The sequence below is a fragment of the Pleurodeles waltl genome, chromosome 9 (genome assembly GCF_031143425.1).
Source record: "Pleurodeles waltl isolate 20211129_DDA chromosome 9, aPleWal1.hap1.20221129, whole genome shotgun sequence".
Taxonomy (NCBI): Eukaryota; Metazoa; Chordata; class Amphibia; order Caudata; family Salamandridae; genus Pleurodeles; species Pleurodeles waltl.
Window position 1 is genome coordinate 743007249 of NC_090448.1, and position 20157 is coordinate 743027405.

Genomic DNA, 20157 nt, shown 5'->3' on the forward strand with positions numbered 1-20157 from the left:
ATCAAAGCAAATGTTTCCATGAATCTGTTCCTGTACCTGTTTTAAAGCAACTACTCTTAACTTGGGTAGTCTGTCCTTTGTGATGTTGCCTCTTCAAGGCTTTGCAGTAGAAACATGATTTGCTAGTTAAGTCTTTCCTTCGTAAAGCTTTAGTAGGCTAAATAGCAAAATGTAGTTGGGTATTAGGTTTTAGTGACTAGCATGGAGGTTGTTAAAATCAATGTTTAGATGACTAATATTTGGGCCCCTATTATTAAACTGCATATGTTATGGCACCAGCCTGCATTTTGCTGCAGCTCTCAAAATGTTTGTTTTTTATCTTTACAGTGTACTGTAAGCAACATTTAGAAGGGAACAAATAGGTCAACTGATCCAGCATGTCCGAGTCTGGGAGTGTGCCACACTCTGTCATCAGAATTGACCTGAGCTCCCTACAGGAGGCCTCGCAAGATCCAATGCACTTGTTGCCATGTGAAATTGAATATGATGGCAGTGCCGGTGTAGAGAATTACTTTACCCCTGCCATCAGACAGCGTCCAACAGGTAAGTAGTAAGTCTTGTTCTGCTTTTTTTATTTTTTTAAATTTATTTTATGTCAGAGACTAATTTATTGTAATGTAAGTAGTTACTGCCTCTAATCTTATTACGATTTAATATTATTAGTTCACTTAAGTGGTACCTTGCTTCTGTCCTACCCTTCCTCCCTTCTCCTAACTGCTTAGACTATTTGGGTCTGGCGAGGGGAGCTGCCTGAATCTAACAAGTTTGTGATTTTGCAATAAATGGACCCTTTTCTTCAGGCATCTTTCGTGGTCTCTTCTTCACTGGTGATGAGTATTTCCTGCTGGGTGGGGAGGGGGGCAGTTTACTTCACTAGCTCGGACTATTAGTCATTACGTCAGTGTGAAAGCTGCTTACTGTGGCACAGTTGCTGCTCTGGATCTGCAACAGTTCATGGTTAGGAGTCTTCCACCCTTTGTATCATAGTGTTCTGGCTTTCCATTCCCATTTATCAGATCCACTGGTGGGCGTTTGGGACAACTTACTTTTACTCCATGGATCCCATTAGCATTCACATATACACTCTCTCTGCAGTTTGAGGGCTTGCCAGTGATGTTCTGTCTGCATATCAGTCATCAAACCGGCCATCCAACTCTCACTGGCAAAACTATTTCCCTTTTCACACGTTGTCTCAGTGGGATAAATGAAACCGTGTTGACCTCTGAGGAAGCTTCGAGTTGTGAGCGAGGGGAGTGCTTCCTTGCAATTAGAGAGCAATGCAGATGTGTTGGGATGGTAATGTCCCCTGCATGGTGATTGGGTGTGTTCTCCTTCCCCAATCCCACGTATCTGATATCCTGACTTTTTTTTTTTGGGGGGGGGGGGGGGCTTGGCATCACACTGATCTAGTATGCTGGAGGCCTCTGTCCTTCCCAGTTTAAGCAAGATACTAGGCTTGTCCTGTGACTTGGAGTTGGGCCCCAAGGGTGCCACTGTTTGCAAAATGGGATTACTGTCCCTGTCAGTAGTTTTAGTACAGAGTTGTTGTAGCAGGATGCAATATTTTAGTGTGAGCAGATAATTTTAATCTGTGTCACTGGAGTGAAGGCCTACTTGCCCACTTCTGTAAAATTCCTATTCTATGTTCTTACCAGCCATTGCTAATGTCCTGTGGTTGAATGTGTGTTAAGCATGTTGGTGCATGTGTAACCAGTGTGGTATATCAATGGTATTTGAGTGAGCTAGAGTAGTGGAGGCCTGTGGTAAACATTTTCGATACATGTGCAAAGATGGAGGATGATAACTCTGCTTCCAAACTGTGGAAGTGTATTGCTCATATTCCTGCAGGTGGAGGGAGGAGACCTAGACACTGAAGTCAGGAGTATAAAAACAGCACTTACTTAGATGTTCCATGAGGCCTTTTGTTTAGCACGGAGGTACTGTTAATTTCCTAACACTATTGTTAACGCGTCCCTTTATGATAATTTATTACACATCAGGACTTGTTTCAGGCCAATGAATCTTTTGACCCAGTTGAGAGACACCTTAGGACGAGATAGCTAATCAATATGTCAATCAATACGTCAATGTCATCAATATTTATCATAACAATACATTTCACTTTAGTCAAAGTCATCATTTAATTCAAGACACTACCATGAACTTGCAGTCATGAATAACCACACCAGTTTAGTAGAATTTTATGAAGTTTTATTCCCTATTGATTACAATTCCAAAAGCAGATGCGTTAATCTCGAAACCAAGAAACATAATAGCATAGTCATGATATGGCAACTTTGGTAAGATTTCATTAAGGCGAGAATCACAAACATCAGAACATAACACGGTGTGAACATAGATCAATTTAGCAGTGTCAATAACGCGTCAGTTCAACAAAGCATAGTTTCGGTCGTTTGTCTATTTGCGTCAGTTTAGTGAACACCTGTCCTAACCACTGATTAGCATTAGCATGTTGGGCCTCATGCAAAACAATTTTAGAACACCAATTTGAAAAACATATAACTATGGTCTCTGTCAAAAGTAAGCAGTTGGTACCTAGAAAGGAAAAGCAAACAGACAAATCACAAATGCATTGTCATAATTACCCTCAAGTTTAGGTCCGCGCACAGGTTCAGTCTTCGTCTTCAGGACATCAGTCAAATCGCCATCAGTCAGAACTCCGCTCCGGGGCAAAATGGGGGCACTTTCCTCATAAGGAGGTAAAGTGTAAAATGGACAAATCTAAGGACGAGGATGGTTCTAAGCAAACCAATAAGTCACCAAACAGAGTGACAAAGTTTCTGGATAAGATCAATAGCAGTTCCCTAACCCCTCCCCCCCCCACCTCCCCCCCCAAATGGCTCCCCGTGTCATGGGTTTTTATCCCTTTTTCGTTTTACATTCCCCCAAAATCCTATTGGACATTTGTTATACCCCACTATCTTTATCCTATTGGAGAACAGATTATGTCATTATTCTTTCACCCCATTTTATTTTACAAGCTTCTCATTGGTTCTTATGTTCGATGTCTTCAAAGGTAGCACGTCCACTATGATTTCATCTTTCTGTAATTCTTTGCACATCTTTTGGTCAGTAGCTCCATTGTCTTCACTGGTTTGAATGACCTTGTACATTACATTAATCTACACTGTTGCATTTTGTCTAATATAACTCTACAAGCAATGAAGAATTTGTGAGAACGGATCTACTATGGTTACATTCAGCTTCTAGTTTGAAGGAAAAAAAGGGGTCATGTCCTTTTGCGAGTCAGCACACTGCAAGATAGGAAAAATACATTTAATATGAGAGCCGAGCAGCTAAGCTTCGGCTCATGCTAACTTAAGGCCTACAAGGATTTCAGCACAAATTCAATAATACAATTATTAATTATTACTATAAACTTATTCAGTATAATAATTCATAAACATTTTAGTTATCATAATTAGTCAACGTATACATTGGCGGCCACTCCTCGTGGTCACATTTCAAGTGCACGTTTAAGCAAAATTCACTACATCTGTTTCTATGCAGCATTATCACACATTAATTCATAAACATTGCATGTTAATATAGATTATATAAGCTACACTCTCTCACTGCCATTTGGTGGATGATAGTTGGGGAGGGAGTTCAGTGGGGCTTGCCCTTTTGTCTTTCCCATTACTCCTTTATTCGGGCAGATAATAGCCAGATTCGGAAACCTCGCCCTTTTTTGTTCCTCAGCTGTGTATGCTCGATGATGTAGACAGCTCTGCTGTGGTAAGCATCCCTTCACACAAAAGTTTTGACTGGAGAATCGTCTGTGAACGATGCTCAAAGAAGAAGCAACCAAATCGGTTCCGTGGCTTGTCACAGTGGATCCACTTCTCTTGTCTGCCAGATCTGAATAAAAGTGAGATCCAAATGGCCCAATTTTGTTCCAGTTCCAAGTCTATGATAAAGGAAGTACACCTCAGAGTACTCTGAGGGCTGCTGTGCAGTGCATCCAGGGTTGCTGTCTGCCTGACAGTTATTCTCCCAGAGGTGAGGGGAGATTACCTGAAGTCTGGATCTCTTGTTGGACGTTCTGTGTATTGGTCTTGAAGTGACTTGAAGCCTGTCTGCTGGTAGACAGAAGGAGCCTGTCTCCCCTGCAGGAGGAGAGACTCTCCATGAAGAATCGAGGTCCAGCACGTCGTCGATGACTTTATGACATCCACACCGCCTTGTAGAGATTGATCCTGAAGAACACTGGTGTCAGAGGCCTTAACAGACCTTACTGTTTGTTCCAGGTGTGGCTACTTGATAAGTTGATTGCCGAAGGTCCAGTCGGGGCTGTAATCATGTGTTGCCGAAAGGATATGCAGGGCTAATTTTTCTGTGATGCTGAATGAACCCTGTAGGGCTTCACCTGCCAAGATGTCAGAGGTTCATTTGATGCTGTATCTACTGAGGTGCTAATCACCATCCATCCCTACTCAAGCGATCCCCAACAAGGGCATCAACTGCAGATTGTGAGGATCCCCGTGGGTCTTTGTGTACTTAAGGTCCAATTGGGACCATGCCATCTCAGATCTTCAGGCGACTGCACCAGTGCATAGCTAAACGTGGCCTTGTGCCCAGTGCTAAAGAATCTCCACTAATGAATGACGGTGTGCAACTGCTCTCTTGTGCGCAGACATGCTAATAGAGCTCACGTATCCATTTATGGGTTATTGAAATGGTGCCTAAGCCTTATTCTTGGTGCTCTTTGTGTCTCTGGAGAAGACCGTTTCCACCTGTAGGGTGTGAATTTATATCATTTGGGGGGGGGGGCTGGGCTATGGCTAAGATGAGCTTTTAGAGTGCATCTTTGGGGCACATACAGGCATGCTAAAAACAGCACTGTGATTTTACAGAAAGTAAAGATTGTAGATGAACCCCCCTCTCACAATCAGTAAAACAAAAATTCAGTCATGTTCAGGATGAGCTAAAGTGTCAGGGTTCTCCAATTAACATTGCTAGCCACCTCCCTATATTTCTGAGAACTAAGTGCTCTTAGTTGAAAAGCCAGGACTGTCTAGGCGTGTCATACATGATATGGAGCCAGTTGGCAGCTGGGAAGAATATAATGACAAAATAAAAGGAAAAGAAGAACCTCCATTTTTTTTTTTTTTTTCTTTCGTTTTTTTGTCAAAGGTTCTTTGATAGCCTCTCAAGTCCCTTGCATGTTTCAGTTCTTTTATGTACAATATTTTTCAGTTTCTTCTTCCAGTTTTTATACTAAGTAAGACTGAACATAGCATGTGGAAAATTCTCACTTTAAATGTTTTTGCGTATGTTTTTTTACCCTTTATCTAGCATGCAAAGTTGAAAAGCAGTACTGCTAACCCAGTTCTATCTATATTTATTACACCACATGTGCTCAAACACCATAAAATCAATTACCTGGCTTGGAACATTTAACATTTTGTAGAACAACTTTATTTGCAATTTTAGGGGTCATGGTGAAATAATTTAACTGTGGTGAGGGTGCTCAACCCTAAAATGTTTGAAGACCATTTCTCTAGAGAGAGGGGTTAGCTAAGAACCAGCGAAGAGAGGCTAGAGAAATGCGGACAGAGGGAACAGGATAATGTAGCCACTGCCAACTGACTCGTTGATTATTGTCAGATAATATTTTCTTTGTTGCAAAGATAAGGAGTGGGTTGGACATTCATTTTATTGGGTCTTATTATGGAACTCTAAGCTAGAGTACTATCATGCAGGGGTGTGGAATTTATTAAAATATCTACTTGTCCAGGGGACAGGTTGCTTCTCAAATCTACTTGTCCTGTAAAAAGATCTACTTGTCCCTTTGGTGCCATGTAGTGTGGCGCCAAATTATGGCAGCAATCTCATTATGTAAGAGCACTGATAATAGCCTCTCTGATTATGCCAGGGCTACTACCATAGTAGGGCTTGAATACTTGCAGTTTCAATCCCTACTGTAGCAATTTCCTTATTTTGCCACCTTTCTGCAGATCTGCATACTGGGGCTGGAGGAAGCAGTAAGCAATAGTTCCAGGGCTGGAATGCCTTTGAGTCTGCAAACCTACTAACCTGCATGTTTTAAAGATTTTCACCAGCTTCTCTCTAATATTTTCCCATAATAAGAAAGGTTGGACATTTACTCCTGACAATGGCAGAATTAGAACTTCTTCCAGGGTTGGGAAGAAAGTGGCTGGAGGGAAAATGAACTTGCAAATGCTCAATAGATTTTCACATGAGCAAATCTACACATGCGTATTTACCCATGCTAAAATACAGTTCCCAAATATTTTATAGGGTACGACATATACCATGGGTGCACTTTTGTGACTTTCTTCAAGAATTTGGGGCCACATGTAGGTAGGTTCAGATTTGCGACCCGCAAATCCGAATGTAGGATGGTGTCCCTGACAGCATCTGTGATTCGCAAGGGCTTCGCAATTTGCGACCCCCTTGCGAATGGTGGCCCTCACAGGGCTGGTGGCCTGCTGGAGACAGCAGACCACTATGTCGGTGACTGCTTTTCAATAAAGCAGTTTTTTTTTTTTTGTAATGCAGCCTGTTTTCCTTAAAGGAAAACGAGATGCATTACAAAAACGAAAAATGAAATGTTTTCGTTTCACTTTTTCAGAGCAGGCAGTGGTCCGCAGGACCACTGCCTGCTCTGGAAAAAATGTTTACAGTGACATTCACAATGGGGACCCCTTCCCTTTTGCGAAAGTGTTAGCACCCATTTGAAATGGGTGCAAACTGCGATTGGTTTGCGTTCGCAAAACAATCCTACATTGCACTGCGAGTCGCAATTAGGAAGGGAACACCCCTTCCTAATTGCGAGTCGCAAACCCGTTTTTTGCGATTCGGTAACCAGGTTACCGAATCGCAAAACTGGGTTTGCATCGCAATGTGCTTTTGCACGTCGCAAACAGTGAAAGTCGCTGTTTGCGACATGCAAAAAGCTACCGACATGTGGATCTTGGTCCCTAATTAGGTCTGGTGTTAACAAAGACATTTTGTTTTTTTAAACTTCTATTTCTCTCTCTTTCGGCTGGCTTTACTGTGAGTGATCGCATTCTGCTCTTCCACAAGGAGCATATTGGCACACAAAGTAGTTTTTTTCAGTGTCAGGAACTACAGTGGCAATCAGTGACATAACGAAAATGGAGGGTGCCCCTTTGCAAAGAACATGGAGGAGCCCCCTTTCCAGACTCACTCAGGGCAGGTGCTGTGCTGAAGGGCGGCTGCGGGGCCTTTGTTATGCCACTGGTGGCAACGTGTACTTTTAGAGTTCAAAAACGTTTTTTTTTTTTTTTTTGCCAGTGTTTGTTACAATGTTGAGGGCCTGGTAGCTCCCACAACAATAAAGTGTTACAAAAGCCATGTCAAAACAAGACACGCATTGATGAAACTAAAGGACTTATAAAAATATGTCAGATCAGTTGGCTTTGTCAGTGTTTGTTTATTTTCATGCTTCCCATAATCGTGTTGAAAATGGTTACACTGATTTTCCATTAGAAATATTTTTGGGAAATACTAGAATGCATCAAAACATTTTACTAAATGACACTTCATTTGCATCTAATCAGAGAGCATTCTGGGGGCATTATACTTAGCCTCATAGCCTTAACTTTTCAAACATGTGTATACACTTTTTTTTTTTTTTTTTTTTTTGTACTGGAACCAACGTCAGTAGTGAAGTGTGACCTTAAAACATTTATTTACAGCACTCACCCTAATAATGAAGGCTTTCAAATAATGAACCATAAATACAAGTTCGAACAGCATTATCTTTTGGAAACACATTACCTCAACTGCAGAGAGTTCCACTCTCTGTAAACAGGCAGCTAAAGGGTTTGTGCTGCAGAGGGGTGGGCCTACTTGTCCTAAGGACAAAGTAAACATAAAAATTTGTTGCCCTTGACCCCAAACAAGATGTCCCAGGCGTCGGGCGATAGGAATTCCACATCCCTGATGAGTGATTGCGCGGAAAGTCAAGTGCATAAAGGGTTATACTTGGCCTTATTTCCAGTCATAATAAGAATGGCCCTGGATCACCAGAGCCAGCAACATTAAGTCCCATAGTTGTGGCTTACTGGCCCCAGCCTGATCCTGTAAAGAAACCGACTGTTTCACCACACCTGTGGAGTGTGCGCACAGAAGGTAATCTTTTGCACCATGGTCAGCTGAGGGGATCAAAGCACGCCTGAGGTTTCTCTGACTGCTTCCCTGTAGCTTTGATCTACTTTCTACTTTCCTACTGACCCTTCTTGTCTCTCTCCTCTACATGAACTCTGCCTTTCGCTGTGCACGGTACGCATAAGCAGAGTAACTGGATTACCTTCACTCGTCTACCTTCAAACATACTTGTTCTCTGGAACATTCAGCTGCAGCAGTATTCGTGTCAGAGGACTGGACTTGTTACCTTGTACTCTCCATTAATGCCCTACCGCTGGTTTGAAGCATTCCTGTTGATATTCATACTGCTGCGTTGTACGACCACTCTGCGACTACTGATCCATTTTTAGACTTCCTTGTGTATTGACCACCTTCCACATCACTACATCCAGTAACAATTGGCAGGACTCAATCCCCTAATTTCCTTAATTAAGTAGGAGAGCCCGCCTTTCCCTTGGAACAGTTGTTTTTTTTTAATTGTACCTCGTAGCTTGTAAAGGTGAAACATTTTTTCCATTTTGCAAACGTCATTTTACTGCATCACCTTGGTGTTGGGGGAGAGGCAGGGGAAAGATGTACAGATGTTTTCTGGAACGTTACATAGTGGTGTTTCTCTGTTAAACACCTCTGAATTCTAGACCCCCTTGACAGATCAGTTAGTCCGATGCTTGAAAAACCCATATATATACAAGAGAAAAGTGAGTTGTCTACACAGTAAAGCACTGCTCTTCATGTTATCCTCCGTCTAAACCAGAACTGACAGTGTTGTGTTGGGTTTAAAGTGTTATTGTTGTGTGAACTTTAGACAGTAAGATAATGATGTTGTACACCCAGTGAGAAACCCATCATGTGGGAAACGCTATAGGTGGAGATATTTTGCCTGAACCTTCAGGAATTTGGAAACAGAAATGTAAATGTGGTGACGTTGGAGTACATAGAAGATGATAAAAGAATGGACTTGACAGCACAAACCTGCAATTCTGTAATTGTGAGGTTACATTAGACATACTAGTAAATAGTGTACTAGTTGACTCTTGTTGCCCATAAACTTTGATAGTGGTGTTTTCAGGGAGAAATGCAAGATCAAGGAATATATCCTGAAGAAAGCTGTTTTCTAACCCTGGGAATACCAGGGACCTCATTCCTTAGGAGAGCTGAGTGAAACTGAGGATATTTTTCAGGGACCGGTCTAGTTTACTAGGTTTTCATAGCCCAACATTGTTACAAAATATAAGGGAGAGACAATGCAAGGAGCTTGCATTTGAACTGGAGCTCAGCACTTCTGGCATGAAACCCTAAGAATTTGTTTGAAGCCATTACAAATGCCCCTGCATTGTACAGCAGCGAGGAATCAAAATCATTCTTGGGTCCATTCTAATACTGCTCCAAATTCGTTAAAAGATTTGCAAACATAATTGACCCCTAGTGTTCACTTTCCGAAATGGACATGCATTGCTTTTAGAACATGAGCTGCCAGATGGCTTTTAAAAACATTAAAGATGCAATATGCTATGCCTCTCTTTTCTTGACAATATCATTGTTCTGAGACATACACCTGTGACCATAGTTGATTGTCGTTTTAAATCAAGTTCCTTATGAAGCTTGGAACTTGAACATTCTGTGTTGGAGGGATGAGCGGTTCCATTTTATTGTCATTGGTAATTTTAAATTCCTATTTGGCTTACCTTCCATGTTAAGAACTGACCACAAGCCTCTTGACCATATCTGTACATTTAAAGGCTTGGAGCAGGAAACATTGAGGATGGCCTAGCGATCAGAAAATTGTCTGCTGATGCAGGATGATGTTGTACTGAAGTGAGCATGAGGACAACCAGTTATGATTGATCCCTTGTGGTAGAATTGGCAGACCTGGAAAGGAACAAGTGGAAGCTGGTTTAAAGAGTGTTTTTCAATGAGTGATAAGTAAAACCCACGACGGTTGGCAAAACAAATATACAGAGGTTGGCAAAACTTTGAAACGTTTTTGTGAAATAAGAGAGGAGTTAAGTTTGACAGAAGAGGCGAGATCTTCAGAGGAGGTAAAGTAATACTTTCTTTCTCTTTAGGTAGTAAAATTGTAGATCTTGCTCATAAGTCACCTTGAGAGAAGTATAACGAACACTATGATTAGGACTCTTCACTGGTGGCCAGAATTGGACACCTCTGTAGAGTATGTGGTCAAAAGTTGCATATTTTCTGCTATTAACAAAAAAAATCAAAGCAACCAGGTCCTGATAGTAGCGCAGAAAACCATTTGCACAATCTTGTATTGGACACCGTTGGTCCTTTGAGTCAGGCTAGTCTCGCAGGTAAATTCACACCGATTCTGGTCAGTTATTTGACCCATTGGATGATTGCCAGAGTAGTACACTACACCACCACAGGCGTGCTTTTCAAGTTTTTGAGAGACTTGTTTGCTCTTGAAGCTATCCCGTATTTGCTTGTTACAAACAACGTAGATCATTTCACTTAGGGTTAGATGGAGTTTTTAAGGTAAATGCAGACATCGCTTCACAGAATGTCACTGCGTGTTCCCAGAGTCAAACGTTTGTGAAAGAGTAAATTGAAAGCTCAAGAAGACTCTCGAACCTACCTGCATGTCAAGGTTGAAGATGTTAAAGGTAGTCCACGACATATTATGGTTGTATTACACCTCCCACCTACAGTGGTAGGTGAGTCTACTTTTGTCCCCCTCACGACGCTGTCCTAGCACCACTTTCACCCTTATGGTTCAGAATGGGCCTGCTTGGGTAAACAGAAGTAGTAATGGAAAAAAGTGTGTTCCCACCAAGAAAAATATGATCGGAAACCTGGAATAAAAAAAAACGTCATGGCATGCAAGTGATGTTGAATTAAAAAAAAAAATAGTGTTAGACACTGTTTTCATTGCCAGTAAAAATTGTACAAGACGAGCAGAATGTTGTTACAATGTTGGATGGGCAGACATGGGGCATGGGCTCGCCACACAATGTTCATTTGTCTCTGGTAGGCCTACTATATAGACATCCTCTGGAAAAAGAGGTTTGCGCTGCAGAGTATTCTCAATACAGTAAGCCTGAGTTGAGAGAAAAGCCAGTGATCAAGCCTCTAGGCCTGATTGGTTCATTAGTTAACGTTATGTTCGATTCCATAGGACTGATCAGTTTATTATGAAAAGGCTGCAGACCTGACTTATTTCTTGCGAAATGCGTTTGTTAAAGAAATTGGGCCATAAGGGAAAATGTGTTACTTTTTGTTAAAGCTGGTCAGCCAGTATTGTTGCTTGGCTCCACATGCATTCGCATAGTAGGCAAGAGTCTTGGGTCCGTTTTAGCGCCCTCTGACAAACCGGGGGTAGATTTGCATTCTGGGAATGCTTGTTAGTAACACTTAGGAAGGGCTGTATATTGTTTTACGGGCTATAATGTGTACAAATTAGTAATTTCATGCTTCATATTTAATTGTGTGTGTATTAGAGTACTTAGTGTAAATCTGACCTGACCCTTTTAGTTGTCTGTCAGGCTTGTGTAATTAGATGGATGCATAAAAATACACACAAAGGGGGAATTTGGTGAGCCTTTTTCAGCCATTCAAAAGTATCATTTCATTTTGCTTTCACCAACGACAGCACGTAGCACGGCCACTCACAGGACAGACATTAGCAGAAGGTAGCCAGCTTGACCCAGTGCAGCGTGCTACATGCAGTCAGGCTACTTCTGCCATTGTCTCTCTTGTCCTTTGAGTGACTGCCAGGCGCCTGTTGAGGCAGAGGACAGACGAGGGCTGCTGGGCCACAGCTATTATTGAGGATGTTTGCCACTGGTGTCCTGGGGCCTGTCACATAACTGAAAACTAGACCTGGTACTCCACGTTTCCGCACAGGATAGCAAGGGTAAGCAGTCAAATGCTCCTCAGGGAGGTAGTATGGAGAGGTGAAGCAGTCTCCGTAATTAGTAGTTAACCAACAGAAAAAGCAAATCACTGTTCATTCCAATTGTTGTGTTTTTTTTTTTTTGTAAAAGAAAGCAGTTTACAATTACAGCAGAATGGATTAAACGATCTCACTCATGGGCTTTTAACAAAGAACTGCAGCTTCTATTGGTGCCCGCCTTTCACCTCTACAGTGGGCCCCAATGTGTATGTTGACCTCCCTGCAGTCGATGTTTGCAGTGACATCCTGTCCTTCAGGCTCTTCAGTGCTGGCCGCTCAAACTTTCTTGTACACAATTGACCTCTAGAACTACTGACTGGAAGACACTTATGACACAAGTCAGTCTCAATGACACTCCTGCTGGCAGTCGGTTTCTTTTGGATGTTACACGCATCCAGAACACAACTGGGCTTCTCGTTGTGAACAGTGCCTGCCCTGCAGGGTCAGGAGCTCTTGTGTCGCTGAACAGGTAGGCTTCTAGGTTCTAGGAAGACCCACAGCTTCTCCAGCAAGTTCCACAAACTTCAGGTAATGCCCCCTCGCTCTGGTACAGTGGTTGTAATGATTACACCAGCTGTGGTCTCACAGCAGCCATTTGAGTATTCTCAGTAGCACTCCCTTCCTCGCTCAAGAATAACTTTGACCCTGATCAAAGTGGGGCTGTATGGATTACACGTTTATATTTTCTTGACATGAGTTGTTGATTCACTGTCTAAGGTCCTGGTATTGGTTTGAAGTGGTTTCCCTTTAAATGTAATTTTCTGGCTTTAATGAACTGCCCTTGAGCAAGGTGATGGCTCTCAAAGTAGGTAATAATCGGGAGTATTTAAAACACCAGCAAAATGAAATGAGAAGACTTCACCTGACTGTCATCAACCTTCCTGAAATAGCAGTGAGGAACAGACGAAAGGGCTGGCCATGCCTAGCAGAATTGCCACCTTTAAAAACCGAATCTGCTGACTCCCCACCTCTCCCCTACAGGTTTTTCTTTATAGCAGGCTAACCTTATCCACTAATAATAACTATTGCAAGTTCATTTGTTTCACTTCACTACCTTGATAACACTTTAGATTTGAAGCGTTTTTTCGTTCAGAGTAAAACTGTACACTTAAACAAGCTTTCCTCACAGCTTCACCGAAAATGGTGGTCCATTGTCAAAATGCATAAACATAATATTGCATAGCAAATTCTTTTAATGTTAGGACTTACAACAGTGTTAATATTCTGAATCCTTTTTAGACCGCTCTTCTTGGAGGGTACAACTTAATCTTACTAATGCATTCTGTTCAGCAAAAGTTTTACTCATTGCTTGCCTATTACTATAGGCCAAGAGGTTGGTTCATTATTGTATTTCAAGATGAGGAGGAAAAACCAATGCAGAGTAGCCCAACGATTAACAAAAAAATCCACTAACAACACCAGACCTATAGGCTTTCGCATTCCATGTTTAAGAAAAGCAAACCTTTTTGGCTTATTTTATTGTTTTTGTAATTTTTTTTCTTTAGTTCATAGCGCCAGGACATCATTCCACATGCAGTGATAACGGACTACACTTACCACCTATTTCATCTGCTTTATGCCACATCATGCATGGCAATGTTTCTAAACCAGCCAGGTGTCTTAGAATTAATCTGTCCGTATTGTTGCCTTGTTTTACAACTACAAGATTGCTGACAATTCACAACGTGACCACCATGTTTTAACTTTAAAAATGATGCTCTATCCACAGTAACACTTAAAGACGGCTGCCCACTATTACTACTATGTTTAATTCTTTGTTTTGTATGCGAGCATATGCTTGCCATGTTTACGTAGCATCTTTTTCTGCTTTTGTGCCTTTAGGCTTACATATGCTTATGCAGTGTCTGTTGTATTGTGTGAGTGGGTGAATGCGTGAGTGCAGAGGTAAGTAGTAGAGTGTATGTATGATGAATTACCAAATGGGGTGCATACAGCAAGCTGTCTTTGCTACCATGATGTATCGACTTAAAGGAGCCTCATAATGAAAAATATCAAACCCAGCCTGTTGCGTAACCCAATGCATTCCCCAGCTAAAAGGGATGAGGACACCAGGAGAAAAGGCTTGCAAACTCAGTTCAATAACTGATGCTTTCCATTCCCTGATGCTGTCTTGTTAATGCCCAATAACACTTGCTACATCTCAGCTCAGAGATGTAGGTCCTAACTCGTGATAAAACACTGGCTCTTACTTCAGTTTGCTCACCTAGAAGTATTGAAGGTTACACCTTGTAAAATGCCCAAATCCTTTCTAATTCCCACATATTTTCAGCGATTTATAGAAATCGTGCCGACAGCCCTTAGCAAATTAACGGAAAAATCCTTAAATCCAAAATAGAAAAAATGCATAGTATCGTTTTAAAATCCCACAGCTGTAAATATGCAATTTACATTCCTGATGACCTCTTAAGAGGGCCAGAGTCGAGTAATGTTCACCCACAGAACTGCCCTCTATTTGCACACAAACTAACACAATTATGGTGCCAAAGGAATTTAGCCATGTAACCCATAACTCCTACAATAGGTCGGGCCCAAATTTAAAAAAACTGAACAAGATTCACTTTCACTGATCATGGAGAGTCCCCGAGCCTATTCAACCCCAGAATGTTTAACTCTGAGACAAAGAAATTCATATTGACAGAACTCGTGAGTTTAACAACACAATCTGCTGAAATGACAAATTAATCACCAAAATCACAAAATATTTCTGCGCATTCTTTAAGGTGGAGCAAACGAAGGCTACATAGGTCTCCAGTTCTATATTACTTCTGTAAACTTGACAAATTAACATACTTTAAAATGCCAAATTACGATTATGGCCTACAGTGCACGTTCAAGTCGCACAAATTTTAAAGATATCTTTTCAAAGTATCAGATTTTGCACAACCCCTTCAAAGATCTAGCGATGATTTGATTGACATCTTCTTCACATCGTCATTTAATCCACATTGATTTTGACTTAAATTGTGATACTAGCCTTAGATAACATCTTCATATTTTTTTTTTTTTTTGCGATCAGCCTGGGAGCAGGTAACTCAGGTTTAACGTGCTTCCCAGTGAAGCCTGCATAACACTACTTGCCCCTGGTTAGGGACTATTATGAATACTTCATTTGTAGTGTGCTTAGATAGTACACTATTGTTAGTCACTATATTTTCTGCAGTTAATTGCACTTCCTATTATGTATGTGTGTGTAGCTTTCAACCAATATAAACTAACAAGCTGGAGGTAGTTATACTCAAGGGGGTGTTGAAAAAGGAGCCTCTGTGATGAGAATCTTGGATGATGTCTTGGCGCAGCTTCACTGCCTCTTAAGAGGGGCTAAAGCCTTGCGATTAGATGCCATTTAAGGAGTCCACCCTTGCGTGTATGTGCTTTCACACAGGGAACAAGGACACCATGGACACCATGAATACCATTTGTAGTACAGCCCTGTGGGATAGAGTAGTTAGACCAAAAGCTCTGGATGTGAAATGCCTGCCTTGCCATTTGTGAGCAAGAGCTATGGCTGTTTTATGAAGAGAGGAGTGACACTTACACCTCCGTCTGTACCGTGCAGAAAATACCTAGCATTCACATTTAGGTGTCACTATGTGAATTTCCACAAATGGGAATTAGACAGACATAAAACTCATTGTGTTATCAAGAGATTGGGTCTGTGAAGCATAAATCTGTTACCACTAGAATAAAACAGAAAATATCAATATTACACGCCCAGGAACCCAGATAAGTTGGTAAAGAACCTGTGCTGTGCCTTTTAACCAAAATCATGAATACACAATATGATTAAGAAAATGAGGACATTGTCATGACTAGGATCTCAGTCTGCCCAACATTGGAACAACAGATCTATTTCTCCACTCTACTAGAGGCTCTGTTGTTTGCCACATGAAAACTAAAGTCCATCACCAAAATCCTTATGAGTGTCGCCAGTGCTGCCATCTCCAGCCTCAATGAGGCACAGCATAATGGCTCCTTACATTCATAAAGTATGGATACTGTAAACCTCATCCGTATGTGAGTAATACCCTTCACCTGCACAGTACAGTGCATTGTAATTCAGCTGTGGGGCTTAGCCAAGGAAGGTCTCTCTTTTGCCTGAGTTAATTTAGCTGTCCTTAAAATTTGCAAGAAAATACAGCGGAATTGATCATCAGTATAACTTAGCTAAATATTTTTGTGGAAGGACTTTAACCCCAGTGACAGCATCTAAATCTCAATGGGTCTGTACATGATACTCAGCAGACTCGTATGTGCATTTCTGTGAGGTGGTTAGAGTACTGCCAACGTACAATGGGCTTCTGATCAGTATACCAGTGAGTCACAACTATTTGTCTCTGCTGTTGAATTCATCACTCCAGTCCTAGTTTTACTCAGGTCATAAACTTCAGCATTGCAACTGAGGCCCAGCACTCTGGATGTTATTTTGTGACCTGGGACTTTTTCCTCCTGGTGTATTCATGCACTGTTTTCTAGAGGGCATCCAGAAATTCTTTCACTTTCAATGGATTCTTACTGAACCCAGGGTTCTTTAGATTGGTTACAAGTGGGTCCAAATACGAACATTTGGTATGGGTTTTTCTGTACATCAGTTATCTCCTTCTGATGAGATAGGAAATGTAGAACTAAACATAGGTCCATAGTGAGCATCAGTGTAAATCCTTATCAAGATGTAGACGGGTAAGAATGATGCTAAGAATAAGTGGATCAACACTGCCCTCTAGTTTAGCTATCCTATATTGAAAAATTGCCAAAGAAAGATTGTCCAGCCCATTAGCACTGTTGCTGGGGAGTGCAGAGAAAGTGAAAGGGTTGCCCAACCAATGGGAGTAACATGGGAAAACTTGCTCTCCTGATAGTGACTCTTGAAGAAATTAAGATAACACCCAATAAATTGGATTTAGGCTGTGGAAATAGGAAAGTCATTTGGATCATTCTAACAGACTCAGAATGTAACCTTAGTTTAATTCTAGCACCAAATCCTGTTCCGAGGTCAAACCCTAATCAAATCAGGCTGACAAAAAAATGTAATATGTTATTGGCTAAAATGGAAAACCTGACGTACTTGCTTCCAAAATGTCTCCCTTATGGTATTCGTTTACTTATTATGCTCTGCTCTGGTAATAATGCTGTTCTCCAGGCTCTTTGTGGGACCCGAGAATATGAATTGAGTACGAAGCATGGTATGCCTTTGATTAGGCAGAAGTGTTTTGAATCACCACATAGGAAGTTGTTGTCTCTTGCTATGGTCAGTGCAACTCGTGTGGCGTTTGCCTACCATTCAGTCAGGTACAGCCCTGCCTTGATTAGGTGGACGGGCTGGTTCGGTTCTCAACTGTTTCAATGAATTTGAAAATGCTCCTTTAATATATACTTTGGGATCTTTCTTGAAGGACCAAAATCAGTAATGTATTGCTGATTCGAAGCCTAGCATTAACTTGTTCTCCATGTTTTAAAATTGTGTAAGGCAATAGTTAAGTGTTCATAGATATGGATTACAGAAAGTTGCGTTTTTCAGTACGAACTTCCTTAGATAGTGTGGGTCATTTCCCATGAAAGGTTTACCAGTAGTCAACTATTTATCACTCATATGCTTTCCTGGTTTTGGTAATATCACCACAACTTAGTCATGTATGCTTTACTTAAGGCAACAAAATATTACTAACAAAATTAATGTACCAGAGTTGTTTTAAAATCTAAACTAAGAATCTAAATCTGGATTAAAACTGGTTTTAAATCTATCCAAGGATATGCTAAAGGGCTGCAAAGAAAACATTTTAAACTGAATGGCTGCAATATCTTTCCTGTGAAAAAAAGCTGCACTGAAATCATTTCAGAATAGAAGACTATTATATTCTTTCTAACTGCAATGTTTCCCCGTGTCCTGTAACCCACCAGCACTATGTAAATCCCTTAGTCTTGAGCAGGGACGAATTATTTGGGTGAGGAGAACCACAAGGAGTCTTTCTGGTAAATATCTCTTAATAAAAATGGCACCGGATAATATCCAGACTAACTAAATGAATTTATCTGCAGTACTTAAATAATTGCTGTTTAATTGTCTTCAGAAAATCTAGCCAAAGAGGCTTCTGCCCTTTTACAGTTTACATCTGGTAATCTGGCTGAAATATGGAGAAACGTGGTATGAGTGACCAATATTCTTGCCCCCGAGCTTCAATATTCTTTTTTAAGAAAAAAGTAACCACCAATAAAATGTATTTTAATGCTTGTGATGGTATAGAGTCACATGCTTATTTGTATAATTTAGTAGATTGGTTTGTCAATTACAAATTGTTTTCTAAACAAATGTTTTGTGTTGAGGGTGAAAATCAGTCACGAGATGTGTCTGTAATGACATTCAAAGCAGCCCCAAGTGGTCTATTTCAGCATAAACTTTAGATTTGTTTTTCTGCAATAGAATTTGTGTCCTGTGTGTGTGTGTGTGTGTGTGTGTGTGTGTGTGTGTGTGTGTGTGTGTGTCTCAAACGTTTCAGCCTCTGGGTGCTGCTCAGTAAGTTGTATATGATCTCAAGCTGCACAACTATTGTTACAGATAGTGTAAGAAATTGGGTTATTAGTTGCAGAGGATGCGAGTCCTTCAGAAGTAATAGGCCTGCCTTTATAGGGAACCAAGTATTGGCACTTGACTTTCTCAGGGTAGTGAAGCAGCGCAGTCCAAAGCCTACTCAAAGGAGGTTGTCGGCTAGCAGTCCTAATTCACTGGCATGTAGCAGCAATACACAATTCATTGTCTAGTCAGTGCTTTTTCAAAAATGCAAAAGTACTTTTACTACACACACTACTAAATATTATGAATTAAATTGCAAATGTATACAATCGGGTAGATGGAAATACCTTTGACACTGCAGTGTCACATTACAGTTCCAGTGGGTCCTGAACCCCATTATAACAAACCCCCACCTATACCAGACGCAACATCACAATATGCATGTCATTTTAAATAAGGCAAGCCTTTGTTAGGGTTTTACCACATTAATAACAATCGCCAGATGTTATACTTTATCAATGTCAATCTATATAAAGCAGGTCTACTGGCTTTGTCAGGGTGTAACCATATCAATAGAATCGGTCACGTGTCATTTTTCTAAAACTTTAATACTATTAAAAATAAGCACAGCATTAATAACCATTAGCATTCTTTATAATGTTAGCTGTTACTTGTTCAATACCAATATTGTCAAAACATTTGAGTTCCAGTACTTATGTGTCAGTCTTTCCTCACTGTCTACAGGCAAATAATGTAGCCATAGGAGCAATCACTGGGCACTCCATAACCAAAGAACAATAGCTCCAGCTCTAAGTGCTTTAAAACAATGAAAGCCTCTCCTGGTGGTCATCCGTACAATATCCCATAAGATTTAATTATTTTCTAACCCAGAAGACTTGGAGTTAATTTCGGAAAAAAACACTTGCGGGGGAATGCTGCTACGCTCTTTGCACCCGTCTGCCCCCCCCCCCCCCCCCCAACAACACTTGAGAAATGCCCTGGCGGTGCCCTGTCTCTCCTTGAGGCACAACCAGGAGAGATTCGAATTTCAGCCCCCTTTCTGAGTGTTATGGAGCGCTCCCTAGTCTGCAAAATGAATGTTTATGCAGTGGTTTCCCCCACTGTTTGTGTTAGGCTGTGGCCTCGCACTGCAGTTTTCTTTGTTGCATCCTTTTTTTAATGGATTCCCCAGTCGTACTTGGAGCACCCACAGCAGCACAAATTGTTGGAGGTCCTGCTGTATGCAGCACTTCTCTTGGTGCTGTACAAGAGCCAATAACAAATCTCTGCACCTGTTGGGCAGGAATATCTTTTCAGCTTCGCGGTGGGATCCATGCACAGTCTCCTGCCTTCAGGGAGAGGAGAGGCTGGCCTGATGTGCCTCCCCACCCCAAACTGGGCCTCTGACTTCTTGGTCCCTTGAACCACATCCCCTGGGACAGAAACAGTCATGTATTTGGCCGTAGGGGATGGGATCCCAGGGCCAGAAATCCTGTGTGGAAAGGGCATGGACACACCCTTTTCCCATTTAAAACGGAGAAATGGGTTTGTCGCCTGTCTG

The 20157-nt window shown here is 41.3% G+C and overlaps 1 protein-coding gene across 1 annotated transcript in view; it reads left to right on the plus strand.

The window, feature by feature from the left end:
- RNASEH2C (ribonuclease H2 subunit C) overlaps positions 1-20157 on the plus strand; it is a 59517-nt gene that overhangs the window by 13494 nt on the left and 25866 nt on the right. Inside the window, exon 2 of the mRNA XM_069207857.1 lies at positions 328-543. Within this exon, the coding sequence (XP_069063958.1) occupies positions 378-543 (166 nt within the window). The 5' untranslated portion in view covers positions 328-377. The remainder of the gene's footprint in view (positions 1-327; positions 544-20157) is intronic.